The following is a 21,400-nucleotide window of genomic DNA, read 5'->3' as shown; positions in this document are numbered from 1 at the left end:
GGCGCTCGGCTCTGATGGGAGGCGGTAGCACCGGGCCGCCGCGCGGGGGCTTGTGGGAAAGCGGCCTCCGCCCTCCAGGGAAGGCCGCGGGGCAGGGAAAGGAGGCGGGGGAGCGCTGTCACAGCGCCCCCGCGCGGCGGGGAGGGCGGAGGTGGCGGGACGGGGCTCGCCCCTCCGCCCCCGGACACGGGCCCCCGGGCACCGCTGGCGGGCAGAGGCGGCCCGCGGCCGGCCTCTCCTCCCGGGTGGCTGTAGGGACCCTGCAGCTGGTTGGGGAGTGCCGAGGTGGCCGCAGGGGAAGCTCCCCTGAGCTCAGTGTGTGCCTTTCATGACTCACGCAGTGCTAGGGCTTGGGAGTGAGCTCCAAAGCTCATCCAGTCCAACCCCCCCTGCCAGAGCAGGATCACCCAGACTAAACCCCCCGGAACGCGTCCAGGAGGGTTTGGATGTCTGCAGAGAAGGAGACTCCACAGCCTCTCTGAGCAGCCTGTCCAGGGCTCTGTCACCCTCACAGGGACAAAGTTCCTCCTGACATTCCCATGGAGCTTCCCCTGCGCCAGCTGCACCCGCTGCCCCTTGTCCTGTCGCTGCCACCCCTGAGCAGAGCCTGGCTCCCTCCTCCTGACTCTCACCCTTCACATCTTTATAAACATTGATGAGGTCACCCCTCAGTCTCCTCCAGGCTAAAGAGGCCCAGCTCCCTCAGCCTCTCCTCATAAGGAAGGTGTCCCACTCCATCACCTTGGTGTCCCTGTGCTGGGCTCTTCCAAGGAGTTCTGTGTCCTTCTGGAGCTGAGGGGCCCAGAACTGGACACAATATTCCAGGTGGGGTCTCCCCAGGGCAGAGCAGAGGGGGAGAAGGGCCTCTCTTGACCTCCTAACCACCCCCTTCTGACACACCCCAGGATGCCATCGACCTCCTTTTGCTGGTCATGGGCATCCTGCTGTCCCCCAGGACCCCCAGGTCCCTCTCACCCACGCTGCTCTCCAACAGCCCAGTCCCCAGCCTATACTGGTCCCTGGGGTTGTTCTTCCCCAAATGACAGATCCTGGTTTCACACTGGTTACCAAATCAGCATGTTCCAGAAGGTCAAACAGGAAAGACATAGGAGAAGCACTCAATATTTTCTGTGTAAAGAGGAAGAGTAGGCATGCAACTTGAGGGCAGGGTGTGCTTGAAAGTATGCTCACTACCCATCAGGTTTTTTACACTTTAATCAATTTTATATTTCCATTATGGAAAAAAAACCCAACTATTTTCAACAGCTGCTAAACTGCCCTTTTTATTACTATAGCTTTGTGTATGCACTTGATGAATTTGTAGGTACTACCTGAAATATCTATGACTTTCATGGGTAGATACTAAATATTTTCATGTTGGAAAAAAACCCCCAAAAGACACAAGCATGGATCATCCAGTCTTTTATTTTATATTTTTACATTCATTATAAATAATGTGTACGTTGGTTCATCTTTCAGTTTTACATGGTGTCGTAAGGACAATATATTACATCAGAACAACAAACTCAATAGAAAAAAAAAATACATTAATTCATACAGAATTCATTTGTCATGAAATGACAGCATCTGACACCAAAGAGGAAACTTAGCAGGTAAATGATGGAAGACCTGAGACACAGTGATGACATTTGCTGAAGATAAACAAAAAGATTTTACTCCTGATAGATCCCAGACTGTCCCCTGCTCTACCTCACATATAACCTGGCTAAAATCATCTATGTTACAACCCACCCCCCCTTTTTCCCCAGTTAGAATTCAAAGAATCCAACTTTCCTTGCATTTTAAGTAGTCATTGGAGAATGAGTGACAGTGCATACTTTTAAATTGCTCTGAGTTGACAAGCAGCATTTCAACTGTGTGAATTTAGTACACGTAAATTTAACTGGGGGTCTTTCCTCTCCCAAAGCTCCCAAACCCGAGATACCTGTGCCCCATTAGTTTCACAATGATTCACAAAGCAAGAGTTCAAAACACTTAAAACACCTTGTGGTAATTAAGTAGTTAATAAATTACTTGGCAAGACCTGTTGTATGAACAAGGCCTAGAAATTCAGTGACTTCTGAGTGGTACAATACCCTTAAATACTTTGGTATCTTTAAAATGCCTGTACTGCATTGGGGACACATTCACGTGCGAAAGACCACTAATGCTCAATAACTTAAGTGTTTATATGCTTATTTTCAGTAGCCTGGACTTTGTAAAAGTGGAAATTAGCTGCTTATCTTCTGAGCTGACACAAGCCGGTGCTCATTTGTAAGCAGCACTACTTTTCTCTGTGTCCCCTCCGTTTTGGGAAGGGGTTGTCCTGAATTGTCTTGCAGCAACAGAACCACTACGCAGCACGGAAAGGCTGTAGCGTATGTAATTGCAAAAGGCACTTCTGAGGTTTAGTTCACACGAGTATTCCAGTGAAGTTGCAGTTTGGTTTAAAAATCTATTTACCAAACGTTTTCCTCCTTTTCCTCCTACTCTCTCCCGTGGTTAGGTTAGTTTTTTGAAGCAAAGCGGGAGGAAAAAAAAGCAGAGCAAGGTAGGATAGGGTGAGAAAGGGAGAAGTCAAAATCCTTTTTCCCTGTTTCTTCCTTCTATTCCCTTTTTGGTACTGTGCTCTAGAAACGGCTATGTTTGGTCTACAAAAAAATGGTGATTACCAGGAGATGACCAGAATTAGCCTTTAAAACTGAGTAATGTGGATATGATTACAGAATAGCTTAAGTGAAGCACTTGTTCCCTCTGTTCAGTGTGCAGATTTTGGTCACATGCTGAGTGTTATTTGAAGTAAACCTAGGCCAAGATATGAAGCAGTGTTCAAACCTGCTAGCCAATAACATCATTCCAAATACAATTGTGATAATCTGATCCTCGTTTACCTTGCTTTCTACAAGGTTTTTTAAACTTGATGGGCATGGTTTTAGGGTGTACTCAGTTACCATATTGCTCACATGAAGCCCTGGTACAATCTCTTTCTTGGAGAAATGACATCACTTCTTGATTGATATTAAGAGAAACCACATCTCACTACAATTTTTAAAAGCTCTGATTTATATCAGTGCAGTTTGGGAATTTGACATGTTTCAAACTCATGGAAAAGGTTTTGCAGGCTGTGAAAAACAGGATATGTGAATCCCTGCATTTGAGGTGACTTTAGAGAAAGAGCCAGTGAAGGCATTCAGAATAGCACAGCAGTGAAATAATTTACGAGGAATTTATGATGCTCCAAGGTGTTCTTCCATTATTATGTTTCCATTTCCATTCTATTGCCTGCATAAAGCCACGGAGGAGGAGGGAAGAGAGGGGGTCATACCCTCTATGTCTAATTCAGTCCCTCAGCTTGGGGGAGGTAACCATACAGACACAGAGAGCATCCCCTACAGCCACACGCTAATCAGTGCTACAGGAAAGTCATTTTCCATAGGTTACTCCACAGCTTGTAGGCAGTGTTGTCCCAGTTTCTGGGGGACTTTTTGGCTCATTAGAAATGCTGTCAAAATTGTCACCTCGCTAGTGGTCCCAGAGGTAAAACATCTTGCCCTCTTCCTCTGCATTCTGAACTCATATATTATGGAGGTTCAGTTTCAAGTATTGCCAGTGTGGGCCCCTTTCACCAGTTTAATTTACATTGTTTAAATGAGTCTTACTGGCCTGATGGAGGCAAGGCAGTCCTAGGGCATTTAGACTCTTTGCAGCGAGAGGTTATATACAAGCTCTTATTCAGCGGCATCTGTATCAGACCCATCTCAGCTTAGAAGGTGTTCCCTAGCCTCACCAACTGATGAAATAGGAGGTATTATCCTGCCACTACAAACCTCAATGCTCCTCAACACTTCTGCATGTTGGTCTAGGGGTATTACAGCAATATTAATCCAAATAAAATTTGGTTTATCCTGCTCTGCACGTTTATCTTTGTCAACTGACATTAATAGCCACATACGCAATGCTGAAGGAGACTAATTTAGGATGTTATTCCCTGAGTTCTTCATATTCAACACTGAATATGTTTCTTCACAATTAATTACAAACTTGGATTCCATACAAGGACCTACTACAAAAGACAGGCCTTTCCTCAGGTCAGACTGAGCACCGGTTAATGGCCGAGGTCTGTGTTTGTGAGGCCTAACGACAGGACCCCACGGAAGAAACCATTCCGGCCTCCCTCTTCATTCTTCTGCCAATTGTTTAATGAACTTTCCTGAATTTACCAATTACAGAAACAAAACTCACATCTTCGATTCTGTTTAGCAATTCTTTCTTTGTTTAGCACAACTTATTTCCACATTAAAAAAAAAAAAGCCCCAAAAAGAAATTAAGGCCTCTACAATTTTTAAGTTGCCTGGCAGCACAGCTTAAAAAAAGAAGAATAAATACTTTTTTATGCCATCTGCAAAATTTCTTCAGATGAAATACTGTTATAAGCTTATTTGTAGTTTATTTACATATTTTGAGAAACCTTTTTTTTTTTTTACTTTTTTTCTCAGCACTGCAGAGAAACAGCCATGAAGAATAACCCAGAAGCCTAACACATATGGTGGAGCATACTGCTTTCCAAAAACCACAACAGCTTTTATGGGACACAGACAATATGAGGAAATTCTTGCTTTCAATAGCAGTTTGACAGTGTTGAAGACTGACTTATCAATATTACTAGGCATGGACCATGAAGTATTCTAGAAAGCAAACAAGGATTTTAAATGTTTGAATTCTGTTTGCATTAGACCTTGGCTTCAACCTAGGTATGAATAATTGATTTACTACAATAAATTCAGACTTTATAAATTAAACCCAAAGTATCAAAATAAGTTAACCTAGAAAAACACAGGGGTTTTTTACATGGTGCAGATTACTCTTAGGCAAAATTTAGCAGAAAACCAGTTTGGGTATAAAGAAAAGTTCTCTGTTGGCAGTGTGCAGTTTGGGATTTAGCTCAGGCCTCTCCTCAGAGGCATCTGTTAATGAAAATTCATCAATAAAAAAAAAAGGCAACACAGTGATAAGCTGAAATATTAACATTTCAGTAAAGTGCATGGGACTGCAGCAGATTTAATGGCTTTGTTATGACCTTATCTCAGCTGCTGAATTAAATGATGGGGATGCCAGGTTCTTTACTATTCTGTTGAGGTTGGCAATTTTTTCTTCTAGCAAATAGTTTTTCCTTTCAGCAGTTTTCTGCCGCTGTTCTGTCATCTCCAAAGCCTTCAGCAGTTGTGCATTCTCAACATAGAGATCCTTCACCATTGCATCTGCCTTAGTGTTCTTGGAAAGCTGAATTGGGAATAGAACATCATTAGCAAGTTAAAAATTAAATGCAAGGACAGTGCTGGGCAAGTAGGTGAATGTGTTTAACTCAGTATCGGGGGAGACAACCCACCCATTCATTGTATTTTCTTTTGTTAAAAACTTATGTGTTCTGGAGTCTTAATAGATCCTATGAATATTTTTGAAAGACTTTGTAAGGAGGTGAGGCAGGGCTTCAAATAAATCTTGTCAGGTGTGTAGCGCTTCATAGCATTTATACCCTAAGGATAAGTCCAGTTCACAGGAGGATCCACCAATCCAGTGATCCTACAGAGATACTGCCATGGTCAGCTCCTCCTCTAAAGCTGGAGAGAGCAGCTTCCACTGTACCTCAGTGGAAAACAGGTATTCTTGGTGTGTCAAGCCTAAGTGTTCAAAAGCTGCCTTTTCCTACACTACTGAGGACTTCTGAAGGCAGCAGACCAGGTCAAGAACAAGAACCAGAACCCCAAAGCCATATAAAGCAAAGAGTGTGCTGGGGCAGGGGACCTGAAGAAACCAGTAATTCCAAAGTAATCCTGTCTGTAATCTTCAAGACATTCTTCTTCCTCCTTTTCTAGGCCATGATACTTCTAGGCCATTTTCCAGTTAGCATACTTGGCCAGAATTTGATGTTAAGTGTACAGGCACACTAAAGAAGCATAGCTTTTAGGAAATAAGTGGTGGATTCAGTCCCCAGTTTGGAGGTTCTGGGCAAATATGCTACACTTCAGAATCATTAAAAGAAATAGGAAAGCACCTTTAATTTTATTCTAAGCAAGCTTTTGCCCACTGAGTTGTTACAGTACAGGAGTAACTAGGATGGATTTGAGGAAGAGAGTAAGAACGCTTACTTGTTCTTTCAGCTGATTTACTTTATCTTGGAGAAGCCTCTTCACAAGCCTTAGTTTCTGCTCAACATCCATCATACGTTCTTCCATCATTTTTAGAAGCTGCTCATGACCCTCCTGGAAAGCAACATTTATGTGAGAATCAGTTAAAAACCACTTCACATTCACCCATGTTTATTTTTTTTTTCAGTTTAGGCTTAAAAAAAATAGCTGTCACTCCACATTTGAATCTATTTTATAGAGTCAAGTCAGTTAATAAACTATTCACGGATGCAAAATGTTATGGCAACACTTGAAGGACACTCCCAGCATTGAACTAATTTTCCAAGTCTACATTAAACTTGAGATTGCCAGATTTAAGAAAAATGGATGTAAGAGTCTAAGTTCTGGCTTGATGGTGATGTCAGATCTGGTTGGTTTGGGGTTTTGGGTTGTTTTGAGGTTTTTTTTTTTTTCTTAGGTGCTGCCACTTTCCTGTTGTAGTGAGAAACATACCAAGTAAAAACTTAATGATATTAGAAAAAATTAAGGTGAAATGATCAGGACATGACAACATAACTCTCCCAACACCAAAGACCCCTTGACATTGAGTAATATCCTGAAGCAGTAAGATGCTATTATCCCTAACTTAATCTTCTAGGGTTTGGGTTTTTTTTTTTAAGGTTAGTTGTTGCTAACTATTATTTCCAAAGAGTAACTCTAAAATACTTCTGGTCTTTTTCTTCAGTGAGGTAACAGACATTCTGACTCAAATCTCAGTGTGATGGGAGCACCTGTTACACCAACAGTTGAGTGAAAATTTCCCTGATCAGTTAGAAACAATGGGCACTGTAAGAAAGCTTGTTTGTGTTTGGGAACTTTAGAGACCAACTGCAGGAAAGGGATTCTTTACTTTAATGTTACTTGGTTACTCTCATTCACAGAATCACAGAACATTGGGAGTGGAAGGGATCTCAAGAGATCATCTAGTCCAATTCCCCTGCCAGAGCAGGATCACCCAGACTAAATCCCACAGGAGATTCCAGGAAGCCTACTAAGATTAACTTTGAGACAAAATCCCTTTAAACCCAAGGTACCTTCACACAAGACAGGGAGGATAAAGGAAAAACAGAGGGAAATGTGATTCAGGGAGGCAGTTGCCCACCTAAACCACTGTAAAAAGATCAGTTCCCTTTGGAGATTGATTGGCTGGAGTCTGCTCAACGTTTCATTTGTTGTAACACCAGAAACTCCTGAAGTCTGTGCAAGTTACACCATCACTTCAATTAGGCTTTTTTCACAAGTGAAGAAGTTCATGTCCTACAGAAAGCAGTTCTGTAGTCTGGCTGGACTGGGTATTTTGCCAGGTAAAGTACTAATCTGAACTGGCAGGGGACTTGCTAGCCAAGTTATCTTGAGCTTTTTTTGGTAATTTGATTTGAATTCAAACTGACTATTACACTTTGTAGTGATTACAGGAGCCTCGAGCAATCAGTTAAGTGGAAATTAGAAATTATAGTGGTCTCAATACCTGTGATCCCTGTGGTTTGGCTTGAAGTTGATTCAAGAATGTTCTAACATTAAACTAGTTCAAGTTTAATGGGAGAAGCCAGGTCAAGCTTTAAGGTCATTAGAAAGGTAGGAGCAAAAAGATCTTCGAAGCTGACACTATTCATGGCTCCCAACTAGAAAAGGGCCACACAGCAGTGTTTTGCTGACCTCTTAATATTTTACGAGGCTGGTTTAATCTCATAATTTGAGACAAAAAGGAAAACCAACTAGGAAAGTTACCCAAGAAACACGTATGTAAACAATTCTTCCTTTTCTGGCGTTGTCTTTTTACTTTATGGCCACAACAGGAGGCCATATAGCTACTTTGTGGCCCATGTAGCATGCAAATTCTTTTCTTAAACATGCAGGTGCATCTGCTAAAGGGAAGTACAAATACTCTGCTTCAGTACACCCCCTATTACAAACCTTTCCCAGAAGTCCTGATAAGACAGCCCTCAGTATCAAAGACATATTTTGACTAAAATGTGTTAACTCTCATTTATAAAGCTGACAACTAATGATACTATTAAGACAAGAGACATTATGTTTAAAAAAAAGAGAGTTTATTTTTCATTTACATCAAAAAGTCATCTTTCCCTGATAAAAAGTTTATACACCTTATACAAAAATGCAGTATAAATACCCCAGATCTCATATAAAATTAGTACCATTTGCCAAAAAAAAAAAAAAATAGTCTCTTTCCACACTGAACAATTAAATACCATAAATAAAAAGCATTTGTAACAAATTAAAAAATAAAAAGACAGCTCATGAACTTTCACAAAATAGCTTCTAGGCAAATAAATAGGAAATAACACTGTGGAAACCCTTGCTTTTCTTTTTGTCCTTTTTCTCCTTTTTGGTGTTTTGTTTTGTTTTTTTTTTTAGAAAAAGCACAAAATAATTTGATCCTCAAGTTTCTCAGCTTATGCCAGTTCGTGTGTTTGTGTGTGTTTATCATGGTAAGGAATGAGATCATAAGCAGCCAAGCTGTCAGAGGTGCCCGATCCTCCGGTAGGAATCTGCATGCACTGCTCGCTGCTCCGGTAGCAAGGCCTAGAGAAAGAAGGCAAGTGGGATACTTCACCCTGATATCCAGATTGTCTTTTAAATATGTATAACTTCAAGCAAATCACCAACACAAAGCGAAGCAAGCAAGCAAACAAAACCACACACAGGAGAAAGCATGCAAAGTATCACTTATTTCTCTAAGTACCAGTCTTAGCACTAGGCATATGCAATTGAGGAGAGATTTAGGAGGTGTTTTCTAGATGTGAGGACTCTTCAAGATGGCTCAGCCCCATTTTGGGGGGGGATTTAAAAAGATCAGTGGCTCTGATTAACTGCAATTAGCAAAGTTTCTTAGAGGAAATTCTCTGCCACTATTTATATATATACACACACAGACGTGTGTGTATATATATATATATATATACACACACTATTCAGCACTCTGAATATGTATCATAGAATCATAGACTGGTCTGGGTTGGAAGGGCCACCAACCTCCAGGCCTGGAGCTACACAAGGTTGCCCAGGGCCCCATCCAACCTGGCCTTGAACACCCCCAGGGACATGTTATTCATATATATATGAATTTATACTATTATATATGAATATATACTATTCAGCACTCTGAATAATATATATTAATATATGCACACGTGTGTGTATATATATATATTCTCACAGAGTACTGAATAGTGTTTGTGAAAAATGTAGTCCTTTGAAAAAACCCAAACCCTTATTTGCATTTATTTTAAACCTAGTTGTAAGTCTTTTCCCAAGACAGGTGAACAAAGCTGTTGGTCAGAGGTGATTTGAATTTTGAAACAGAGCTGAAGAAATGGAAAGTTAAGAAACTGCTCTGAACAAAAATATTGGTCAACAGAGGTTCTAGGAGAACTTATGGGAAGATCTGGTCATTAACAGGCTCCCAAATCTACTTAATCAAGCCAGGAATATGAAAACAAAGTGCAGCAGGTACGAATTGCAGCACTAGACACAACAGAAAATAATTGGGAATTCAGGAGAGTCCAGACAGGTTAATGCAGTAGAAAAGGCTCTGGGATTTCCATGTAGTGAAATTGGAATGTATGATGGTGGTCTTTGGAAGACAATAGCTCCAGCCTGACTGTAAAATGAATACCACAGACCACCATAGCAATGCTCAAGAAGCAATGGAGCATGAGGAACGTAGAACTCATTCCGAAAAGGATGGGGATAACTTCAGATTCCTCATTACACAGAAGGACTCAGGGTCTAAGGAAGCTGCAAAGTGCAAAGCAGCAGCAGTGCTAGGTGATTAAATGTACACAGAGAGCATGGCCACAGCCTGATGTTGTACTCACTGGTGAAAAGGTGATGAAGAGGGATTAGGATGCAATTTTTCAAGCTGCTAAAGGGGACATTAAAACGGACATGAGCTCAACTAAAATGTTAACCCTAAAAAATCAGGATGATGAAGAAAAATAAAACCAAACCAGAATTAAAAGAAGTTGTGCTTATGGAAATGTCAAAGTTGAGACAAACTAAACCAAGTTTGGCCTTGTTTATGCTTGCAGAATGCATGTATTTAATTATGATTTTAGAAAGTTAGCTAGTAAAACCCAGGGAAAAAGCTGTAGGTGATGTTATAAACTGGAATGTCCACTCACTTTAAGCAAAAACCAAATAAACAAATACATTAACAGGATTAAGTGTGTTAGTGCATTGAAAGCAAATATTTGCTAAGCCTCTCAACCTACTTTGAAATTCATGAAGCTTTCCAGAATGAAAGCTTTTACAGGAAATGCAGAAGTGATTTATTCCTAGAACTAAAAGTTCCAGGATGTGACTGTTTTGCAGATTGTTTCTCAGGCTTTCAAAGGCAACATGACAACGACATCACTCCTAATGCAATACACAGTGCACTCATTTGCAGATGCTACTGCTGTAATATGGCTTTTATTGATTACAAAATTAAACTGCACACTCTACTTTCCACTGTATGCGACCAAGTGCATTAGCCTGTGGTAATGCACTTCTACCAGGGCTTGGCTGAAAGGGAGAGCACCTTGCAATTGATTTATTTTTACCTGCCTTATATTATCTATATTCATTGGGGGGAACTCTTTGATTTTACACCTTTCTTAAAAAAAGAATTCTTACTCCAGACTTTGGAAAATTTAGAAACTGTTACTACATGTACTCTCTCCCCATCACACCTTTCCTCAGGGTACCCTAGTAAGATGTTCACAGATTTTTGAGCTTCAGAGTTCTGGCCTTACAATTATTATTTTTTAATAAGCGTAACTGCAATCTGAATTTAAAATGTAAAGGTGGAGGGGTTTTCCCTGCTGTAATAAAAGTGCTAGTATTTTATCTAAGTTTAAAGCTTTCTTTTCTCAAAAGACAAAGTTGTAATATTATTTTCAGACCTATATCCTGAGCCAAAGCTCTAGAGATTTTTTTTTTGAACAAAGTAATTTAGCAAAACAAAGCTCCCAAGCTTAATTTTACATGGGAGAGGCCAGCTTTTCTACCTACCACCTGTAATTCAGTTTTACATGTAAAAACAACCCCAAAGCAACACTAAGAGCGGCTCTGCCCAGTATGTGCAGTGGCTGTCATCTTCCTTGGAATCAGATTGTTTTCCTCAGAAAGGCCAACGTTGAAGTTTCTGTAAAACAGTGAGTGTTCTCCAAACAATGAAGATAATCTGACCTCATAAAAAGGACTCCTTTGTTTGGATTGTGCTATGCTACAGCTGACAGAACTTGGTGTGACAGCTACAGCCCAAATAAGTATGTGTGCTATGCAATATGCAGTGTGTTTTTATTTGTTCCAGACACAGGCATTAGGTAAAGAAAAACAAACCAGAAAACTCCATAGCCATCTCACACCCACCAGGGGAAAAGCCAGTTGAATGCAGATGGGAGTTTACTTGATTAGAGATGACTAAGATTAAGATGAGATTAAGATGACTTCAGAATTAAACTATGGCTCAAGCTAAATACCCTAAATTTCAAAAGTTTATTTTGTACATATCTTTGGTAGGATTAATGTTCATTTTTGAACTGGCATAAACAGAGAATGGATCTCATCAGAATTGGAAGAGAAAAAAAGCAAACCCAAGAAAATTAACCAGATATTATCCTTTTACACCAGCTATAACCTACAGAGTAACGAGAGCTTTACCTGTCGCATGTTTGTTTCAGAGGGTCTGCTTTCAAGTTCTTCCTGAAGACGTTGACTCCTCCTCTCTGCTTGTAGTAGCTGGTGTTGGAGCTGCAGGAACTGTTCCTTGGGCACCATAGCACAGCCTTGCTGCTGGAGGTCCTGGGAGTGTGGGGGTTGGCTAAGCATCACACTGGCGCTTGAGTGGAGCATCTGAAGAGCAAAGTGAATCAGCCATCAGGAGAAAGCAGCAGAATCATTCAGTGATGCCCTAGACGTCGTGTTAGTCTTCAACAGTTTCTTGCACACACAAGACACAAGCCTGAACCCAGTAACAGAAGCTAAAGAGACAACTCTTTCCAGTGAAAGATGCGTTTATGTGGGGTTCTGAAGTCTAAGGGAATCTGAGCTTTAATCCAGGACTGAAATCATGAATTGTAAATTCACTGACTTTCCAAAGAAATCCCAAAGGTAAACAGGCCTGTGGTGAGCTTTAACTTGGGAGGGGGTTTAGTTATTTTATTCTCAGCAGCTCTTCTAAAAATAGCATCGACTTAAAAATCAAAACACTACCATGAGGCAGGCTGAAGAAGTTGTCCACCAATGCTCATAGTTTCCAGCCTTCAGGATGGGGAGACGACAGTCTCAAAAGCAAAACAGATTCTCAACATAATGTATGATGACTTCAGTAATTTTATTCCAGTTACTATATTCCATTCAGAATTCAGTAGAATCCCATATATCTCTCCTTACGTTCACTGCTAAGACCTGCCACAAGCGGAGTTTGAGATCAAGTCGAGACCTCTCAAGTGTCTGGGCTGCATAATCAGGATTATACTCAGAGGGGCCCTTGCAATACAGATGCACGCAGTAAACTGAAGTAGTTTTATTCCAAATTTAACTCTTGCTTTCATTTTAAAAAGCTTACCAAAGCATCAGCTAAGCCTATGTAAAGTCAAGTATATAGACCAACAAACAGCTTTTGCATAATGGTTCTCCTCAGTGAAGTTCTACTACTGGAAAAGACTCTTTGTTGGTAAATCTGGACATCTCACAGGAACACAATCTTTTTGTCCCACAAGTTCTTACTACAGCAAAAAGAGCACCTCCAAACAGAATCATCCCAAACTTCAGCTTCCTCACATCATTTCACAGAATCAGAATCCCAGAATGCCAAGGTTGGAAAAGACCTTTAAGATCAAGTCCAACCGTCCCTGTCCTGTGCTGACCCAGATCCCTGAGCACCTCATCTACCTCCCTCCCATCTGAGCTGACCCTGCCCTGGGGCAGCTTGAGCCCATTGCCCCTTGTCCCATCTCCTGTCCCCTGGCTGAAGAGACCATCGCCCACCTCTCTGCACCCTCCTGGCAGGGCAGTGGAGGTGGGGAGAAGGTCTCCCCTCAGCCTCCTCTTCTCCAGGCTCAACACCCCCAGCTCCCTCAGCTGCTCCTCAGAGGATTTGCCCTCCAGCCCCTTCCCCAGCCTGGTTGCCCTTCTCTGGACTCGCTCCAGGGCCTCAATGTCCTTCTTGTAGTGAGGAGCCCAGAACTGGACCCAGCACTTGAGGTGCAGCCTCACCACCACCAAGTACAGGGGCAAAATTTAATTCAGTGCTGCTCCCAAGCAATGCTGTGACAGTTACTGGACAGAGGTGGCTGGGAGAGAGGCATTTCTGGCACGGCCTTACTGCAGAGGCGAGGCAACCACAGGAGGACAAGTTCGATACACCAGCCTAGCATTAGGTGAGCATTCAGACAATAGTTAAGAGCCAAGATAGTCACTCAAAACAATGTCCTGTTTTTCTAGGCTAAAGTAAAACCCAGGTAAGCCTAGCTGACAGCTGTAATAACACTACCAAGGACCCTGGGGTACAGCAAAACCCCGGAGGTTTCAGCCAGGCTGATACACAGCTTGGATTTACATAAGGATTAAGATCTCCCTGTAACAGTTCAGTTGCTTGGATTACAAAATTCTCACCTGTTAGCTCAAAACCTCTACTCTGTTCTCTTAGGAAAAGGCATGCAAGATAACATTAGTGCTTTTAATTTTCCTCTCAAATGTGGCCACATTAAGGTTTCCATTTGTAACCATGTTTCAGCCAGTAAGTTCATTTATAATGTAAACAACTAGCAGCTTTTCTGGATGTGTTTGTGCACCTTTGCTGGCCCAGGTAAACAGAAAATAGATTTACAAGTCCTTGAAAATATAAAGCTATTTATATTTTTTGAATTATTTTCAGGAGATTCTCTTGAAACACTTGTCTGTCAATGAACTGTTCTTTTAATGGCAACATAAACAGGGAAGTTAATGAGCTTTTGGTGGAATTTGTTTAGGGTTTCCCATACGTGAAGCACATGAGTATCTACTGAAAGAACTGAAGAAACAGTTGATCAATGCTAACAGCATCTTAAAAATAAAGTGCCAGTTGCACAGCTGATGGGAACAATATAATCCTGCTGTGTTCATCTGTGGAAGGAAGCAGAACAATGGTGAACTTGCTAAAGCTATTAGGGATGACGCTGAGGGCGATCACATATCAGTTAGTACTAAGGAGGAGACATTCCACAGGCATGCAGCTATCAGAGGTAGGTATGCAAACACCTTCAAGCCTTGCAGGGTTAGGAGGATGGGGTTGAGCCACTTTTCATTTTCTTATGATCAATTTAAGCCTTTGGAATACAAATTGGTTATTTCTCTCCATTTTCATGACAGTGCCTTAGAAGGATGGAACTTCTCAGCATACAGGATAAACCCACACAACATACTAACCCCAGAGAGGTCAGCACAGCCATCACAGTGAAAACTAATTGCATTAAAATGAAGAGTGGCTTCTTTACTGAAGAGATGCATGGAATAATAATAATAATTAAAAAAATCCATAAAAGAAAGCAATGTTTTCTCCATGCTATGGTAGTACATCGAAAAGGATCGCTCTACCTTCGCACACTATTTCAGAAAGAGAACTGCACCCTTCTCTGCTAGTTCCAACCACTGAGTTCTAGACAGGTTAGCCACGAACAAAAGAACAGGCACAAAAGAGAAAGTTAGAAGGCATCAAGTGCTGAGTGAATGTTATACACACCTGCTGGGAAAATGTTATCAGAAGGAACAAGAGTCCTGTGTGTTTGAAATACAGATTTTTAGGAGAAACTGTGGTTCCACACTTGGTGTTTATACTAAAGGGTTTAACAGCATTTGGAATTTTTCCAAAGCTTAATTAAATCTATATAAATAAAAGCACAAGGCATATAAACAGTCTTTCAGTAACTCATCAAAATCTCATCTTTTCTAATTAAGTTTTTACAGTTTTACAGCTAATTACATAGTATACTCAGCATAACATGTTTCCCATTCGCTTACTTGATGAAAAACATGACGTCTATTAATAAACAGGGTTGTAAAAACCTCATCTAGAAGGTGTTTTGCTTTATCAAAAACATCAGAAATGTGGGTTTGGGGTGTGGGGGGGTTAATATTAATTTCAAACTCAAACTCAGAATGTAAAATTTATGCAAGACTCCTGAGACACCTCAGAGGTCTACCACGATCTTAAAGGATCCACTAACTCAGAATTAAGATTGCCTGTTCCCATTAACCGAGGCCACCTAAGAATTGGGCAGTTTCCATAACATTGAGCAGGATCCATCTTCAGCAGTGCTGGACAAACAACCACATTTAGCCCAGGCTTTGGAAGAGTCTCAAGTGAAGTCTTCCCTTGCATCTTTAGATTAACAGCAAGTTGAGTAAATTGTTATTCTGTGCTAGTCTAGATAAGACAGTAAGGCCTAAACTCAGCAAATCATTCCTGTTGTAAATAAGAATAGGTTTCTACATTAAGAGCAAATATTAGTTAGGGAACCTGAGGTTACATGTTTCAGAAAGGAAGAGGAAAGTGTTAGCCTTGCCTTAAGTATGGAAATAAACTTCTTTGCTATTTGATTTTCCATCTCAAGTCATATGTGAATTACAATAAACCCCAACATGCTTCAGCGCCTGTTTGTCACACTAACATCTTGATCAGGAAAGATGAGATTAGGCACTAGAGGAGACTAATTCTTTCAGTTTCAATTGGTTCCCGCTGTTCCTATACACCCAGGAGCTGTTTCATAAACACACAGATTCAGTGAGATAGTGATAAAGCCCCACAGTGTTCAGTACAGTCGATAAGGATTGAAAAATACCTCCATTAACTGATCATCCAGTTTGACTTGCTTTTTTCTTAGCCCTTCATTTTCCGAGCTGGTTTCCAGTTCGCGTTCGAGAGAATTCATCTGACTGATCTGTTAAAGACACAAGGTTTCTTTACAAAGATAGCAGTTTCTTGATTCTATGATCATTCTATGATTCTTATTTTATCTGATTTTGGTTTTTTGGTGGTTTTTTTTCAATATGCATATGATGAATCCCTGAACATCAAGACAATTCAGGATTAAAATATGTATTTGGATAAGCATAATGCTTCCCTAAAAATGACACCTATAACAATGTAATACAGCATCTCTGATGCAAGTTTCAAAGAAGAGGCAGGGAAACACAGAAGACAGTCAGCTCCTTGGGCTGGGGATTTGTAAAAGGTCAGAGGAAAGGAAGAGAACTACAGCTTACCACGTTAGATCAGAGATGGAGGATACTGCACTGAGTCACGGATCTACCATGTGAAACTAACCTTCCTGTTTGCAGATGACAACTCCTTCTGAAGCTGTTCACACTCTCTCTTCAAGCTTAGTTTCTCTTGCTCTATGGCTTTGACGATACCTGACTGGCTTTGATGCTTTTGATGCTTTAGGGAAAGGATAGTAGATTCCAGCTGCCTGATCTGAAGAGACCAAAGATGAACAAATGTGGAAAAAACAGTCAAAAAAGTCAAATTACATCTGCTTAATCTAAAATACCGAGTACCAACTGATTTCAGCCTCAGTGGATCCTGATGTATCTGACATTTCAGCTCTAAAACAAAAGGTCTTTCCCTTCCTCTTCCCCATAACCTGCCTATCACTGAGACACAAAACTGAACATGAAGAATGCTAGGAATAAGGTTTTATGAAAGAAATAAAAAAGTGAAGGGCATTAACTGGAAGTGTCCAACCTCCACCTTAAACAAGAGTTATCACAGGAAGGGACCTTGAAAGCTCATCTAGTCCAATCCCCCTGCCAGAGCAGGATCATCCAGACTAAATCACACAGGATTGTCTTTTAAAAGGAGTGGTTTGAAACGTCAGAGGAGCATCTCAGTGCATCCTCAGTGCAGCTATAAAGGAGAACCGCTCCCTTATCCATTCTTTCTGCAAGTTTTTCTATTCAAATCTAACAAACATTGCTCCTTTCCTGTGTCACCCACAGCAAAACAAGTCTCATTAAGCTCTAAGACGCATGGGCTGGCTCCGAGATGTCAGCATGCTCTGGTTACCTTCTCCCTGGAGTGAGCCAGGTCTGTCTTAGTGCTCTGGACTTCTCTCTGCAGCCTCTCATTCTCCTGCCTGAGCAGCTGCTGCTCCTGTTTCGTCAGCTGGTCCAGTTCATCCCAGTGTAGTTGCCTCTGTTGGTCCTGCAGCCCTGAGGAAGGCACAGCCAGTGCTAGAACCCGACTCTTAAGACAGACAGAATTGCAGGGTTAGGCCTCAAACAAAGCAGCGGACATTCTTCTCTATTCAGGCGGGTTTTAAGTAGGCTTTCAGTACCTGCAGACTCCCCTCTTCCTCCCAGCTTACACACTTCCCACTAAGAAACCCAAGGTGCTCATCACAGTGCTTCCCAGGGCTTCAATCACAGGGAATAGGCCGCCCTGACAGGAAGGCGCCATTTGCGCCTCATCAAGCAAACAATAGAATTCAGTATTAGATATTATGCGGTAATAGCTGTAATTTAGTTCCTGTTGTACAATTCTGAGCCAGCCTCCTTTTCCATGCAGACATTAAATATTCCTTAATTACACGGCAAACAAGCCAAATTAGCAACTGAATTCATAATGCCAATCCCAGGTCTGCTGTCTACAATCTCCAGCGGCTGCAGCTCCTCCTCAGCAAAGACAGCCAGCCATAATGCTGTGCCTTTCAAACACAAGCATGGCTGGAAATTACACCCTCCTTTCAATTACCACTACAATTATTTAGTTTATAATTTTCATATACGTAAAATCCATACATTACAATCATAGAATAATCTGGGTTGGGAGGGACCCCAAGGATCAGAGTTCCAACCCCCCTTCCACATGCAGGGACACCAACCTCCAGGCCTGGAGCTACATTGCACACAGAATATTTTTTACTCTTGATTTTTTTTTGCAATAGGTTTCTTTAGGGAAGAGTGGAGACTCGGGAGATGGGACTGGTCATTGTATGTCCTCCCATTTGGTACTTAAAATCAGCTTTTTAAAAATAAAGCTTCAAACCCACACATTATGTACAGTCAGACAAGATTTATAGTTCATTGTTTTAAAAATGGAAGACCACTGAGTACAGAAAACATCATTAAAATACTTAAAATTACTTGGCATTGGTGAGGCTGCACCTCAAGTGCTGGGTCCAGTTCTGGGCCCCTCACTACAAGAAGGACATTGAGGTCCTGGAGCGAGTCCAGAGAAGGGCAACCAGGCTGGGGAAGGGGCTGGAGGGCAAATCCTCTGAGGAGCAGCTGAGGGAGCTGGGGGTGTTGAGCCTGGAGAAGAGGAGGCTGAGGGGAGACCTTCTCCCCACCTCCACTGCCCTGCCAGGAGGGTGCAGAGAGGTGGGCGATGGCCTCTTCAGCCAGGGGACAGAAGCTGGGACAAGGGGCAATGGGCTCAAGCTGCCCCAGGGCAGGGTCAGCTCAGCTGGGAGGGAAAAGTTCTTCCCTGGCAGAGTTGTCAGGGCCTGGCACAGGCTGCCCAGGGAGGGGGCTGAGTCCCCACCCCTGGGTGTGTTTAACAGAGGGGAGATGAGGTGCTCAGGGATCTGGGTCAGCACAGGACAGGGACAGTTGGACTTGATGAGCTTAAATGGCTTTTCCAACCTTGTGATTCTGAGATTCTGTGAAAATAGGGCTTTTTTCTGTATCCACCTCCATCCAGCTTGTTTTTTTAATTACTAGCTTTATACCCCTTTTTTAAAATACCCATAATTGCTCAATTCAAAGTCTCTTTGCTCAAGTCTGCAGCACTACTTGTGTCCTTTTAATGGCCACGCCAAGAAATAAATTGGCTACAGCAGCAGGCTGTGACAAACAAATCTAAGTTGACTTTGTGGCTCCTGAGGTTCGTTACCTTTTCATTGGCATTCTGCAGCTGCTTGTGCAAAGACATCACTTCTTGCTTCAGAGCTTCCTTCTCCTGCTGCGTCACCCGTAAGTCCGATTTCAGTCGGGACATTTGAAGGTTGGTATTTTGCAGCGTTTCATCAAGACTCTGAACCTGTAACAAGGGGGAAATGCAACTTGGCATTGGATGGTATGAGCTTCTTTGTAAGGTGGGTGATGCACGGCACATCACACGTGTTTAGGATCTCTGATAGAAGGATTGAGGACTTTGTAATGCTGACAGCCCCCCTTAAAAACACTAAATGGATTTCTGAGTCTCTTCTAAATTAGTAGCAACGCACTTTGGATACAAGCCACAATACTGCATTCAGAGACATAGCATCCACCCCTGAATATTTATTGAGGTATGCTGGGAAGAGAAGATTTCTCCTGAATTATTTATTCTTCCTGGCTGCCCATGGCCAAGGAAAAACCCCAAGCATCGTTCTGCCAAGCAGACATCCATTCACTCCTCTCTGCTGCCTGGTGAGAGATGAGCCACTGATGGGAGAACAGGGAGAGATGGCAGAGTCTCTGCAGTGTTCTGAGAATAAATGTGCAGAATGAATTAGCAAAAGGAATTTGGCTGTTGGTGTGAAAGAGCACAGCTTATTCTCAGGGAAAATCATGTCACTCGTAGCAGTTAACAAGTTCCCTCTTGTGCCTTAAGGTTGTCACTTTGAAAGCCCATCAAACGCTGCCATTCTCAGCAGCACTACAGGCTCGCACATGTTAGAAGAGGGCACTCTTCTATGAAAGGAGATTAAGAAAACCCCACTTTTCAACTAGGGTGGTACCAGAAGTGACCATTATACCTTTTCTTGCAAAAGGGTGAGCTGTGTTTTTAGTGCCTGACTCTGCTGTTCCCAGGACTTCTGTTCCTGCTTCAAGCCGCCCACTGCACTCTCTAAACAGCTTATTTGAGCTACCTGAAATGAAATTCCATCTGTAAGCCCAACTCACTCAGGGTTTTCTTTAACTCAGTTTGACTTCCAGAGTTAAGCCAGAAGGAGTTACAGCTACAAAAGGAAAACATGGGACAGCAACTCTGCTCTGCCCTCTGGAGGCCCCAGCTGGAGTCCTGTGTCCAGAGCTGGGGCCCCAGTACAAGAAAGATGTGGGACTGTTGGAGAGGGGTCAGAGGAGCCACGGAGATGATCAGAGGGCTGGAGCAGCTCCCCTACGGAGAGAGGCTGAGGGAGCTGGGCTGGTTCAGCCTAGAGAAGAGAAGGCTGTGGGGGGACCTCATTGCAGCCTCCCAGTCCCTGAAGGGAGCAGAGGAACAGGAGGGGAATCAGCTTGTTAAAGGGCAGAGACTGGCAGGACAAGGGGGATGGAGTGAAGCTGAAGGAGGGAAGGTATAAATTTGATATTAGGGGGAAGTTCTTTACAGAGAGAGTGTTGAGGGGCTGGAACAGGCTGCCCAGAGAGGGGGTGGGTGCCCCATCCCTGGGGGTGTTCAAGGCCAGGTTGGCTGGGGCCCTGGGCAACCTTGTGTAGCTCCAGACCTGGAGGTTGGTGTCCCTGCCTGTGTCAGGGGGTTGGAGCTCTGTGACCCTTGGGGTCCCTTCCAACCCAGACCATTCTGTGAAAACGACCCCAGTCTCCTCTCAATGGGATCATTATTTATAGCTCCCGTGCTAGTCGTGCTGCTCAAGCACCATTACAGTACAGTAGAGCTGCCATACGAGAGCGAGAACACTGTCTTCCTTGTCCCACTGCAAAGTTTATATCCAGGCCTCTGCCCTTTGCAATGCTTGGAATTTCCCACATAATCAAGTTACAGTAAAGCTCTGCTGCAGAATTTAAGCTTTAAGACCAGTGAGGGGAAAAGGAAAGAAAAAAAAAAAAGCAATCAAACCTTTATCTGGCTTGAAAGTGAGAAAAAACCCCTGCATGACAGAGTTTCACAGGTTAGGGTGATACAGGGAGCAGTACAAGGATTTCAGCAGCCTGTTACAGCACGGAGGTAGCGGTGTGGATCTCTGCAGACTTCTCTTACCTTGTCAAGACACCTGTTTAGCTCCTCACTCAGGGCTTCTTTTCCTTTCTGCAGCTTCTCGTTTTTGGCAGTTAAGCTCAAAACTTCATTTTGAAGGTCAGCGAGATCAGGACATCTGGGCAGCTGTGGAAGACAAGCCCCTCTCAGTTACATCGTTGTGCTGCTCTGGAATTCTGCCTGCAAGTGTTACATAAAGCTTTCCCTTCTCCTCTAGGCCAAGCATCCCACTAAAACAGCGTGAGGGGAAGAGGAACACCCTCCCAATTGATATGAATGCCTGTACAGGTATCATTCATAT

General features: G+C 42.5%; 1 protein-coding gene across 1 annotated transcript in view; it reads right to left on the bottom strand.

Moving 5' to 3' along the window:
* Positions 1-5,070: 5,070 nt before the first annotated feature.
* The window catches only part of NIN (ninein), a gene marked incomplete at its 3' end in the record, with an annotated part of 60,229 nt that continues 43,899 nt past the window's right edge, over positions 5,071-21,400 (bottom strand). Inside the window, exons 21-29 of the mRNA XM_084270582.1 lie at positions 21,103-21,225; positions 19,916-20,029; positions 19,069-19,215; positions 17,239-17,418; positions 16,498-16,647; positions 16,013-16,111; positions 11,853-12,044; positions 6,147-6,260; positions 5,071-5,280 (exon numbers count right to left, since the gene is read on the bottom strand). Of these exons, the coding sequence (XP_084126708.1) occupies positions 5,071-5,280; positions 6,147-6,260; positions 11,853-12,044; positions 16,013-16,111; positions 16,498-16,647; positions 17,239-17,418; positions 19,069-19,215; positions 19,916-20,029; positions 21,103-21,225 (1,329 nt within the window). The remainder of the gene's footprint in view (positions 5,281-6,146; positions 6,261-11,852; positions 12,045-16,012; positions 16,112-16,497; positions 16,648-17,238; positions 17,419-19,068; positions 19,216-19,915; positions 20,030-21,102; positions 21,226-21,400) is intronic.

This window comes from Gallinula chloropus (genome assembly GCF_964237585.1).
Source record: "Gallinula chloropus genome assembly, chromosome: 14".
NCBI lineage: Eukaryota > Metazoa > Chordata > Aves > Gruiformes > Rallidae > Gallinula > Gallinula chloropus.
The sequence above is the reverse complement of the archived record's forward strand: the minus strand, read 5'-3'. Positions and strand labels throughout refer to the sequence as shown.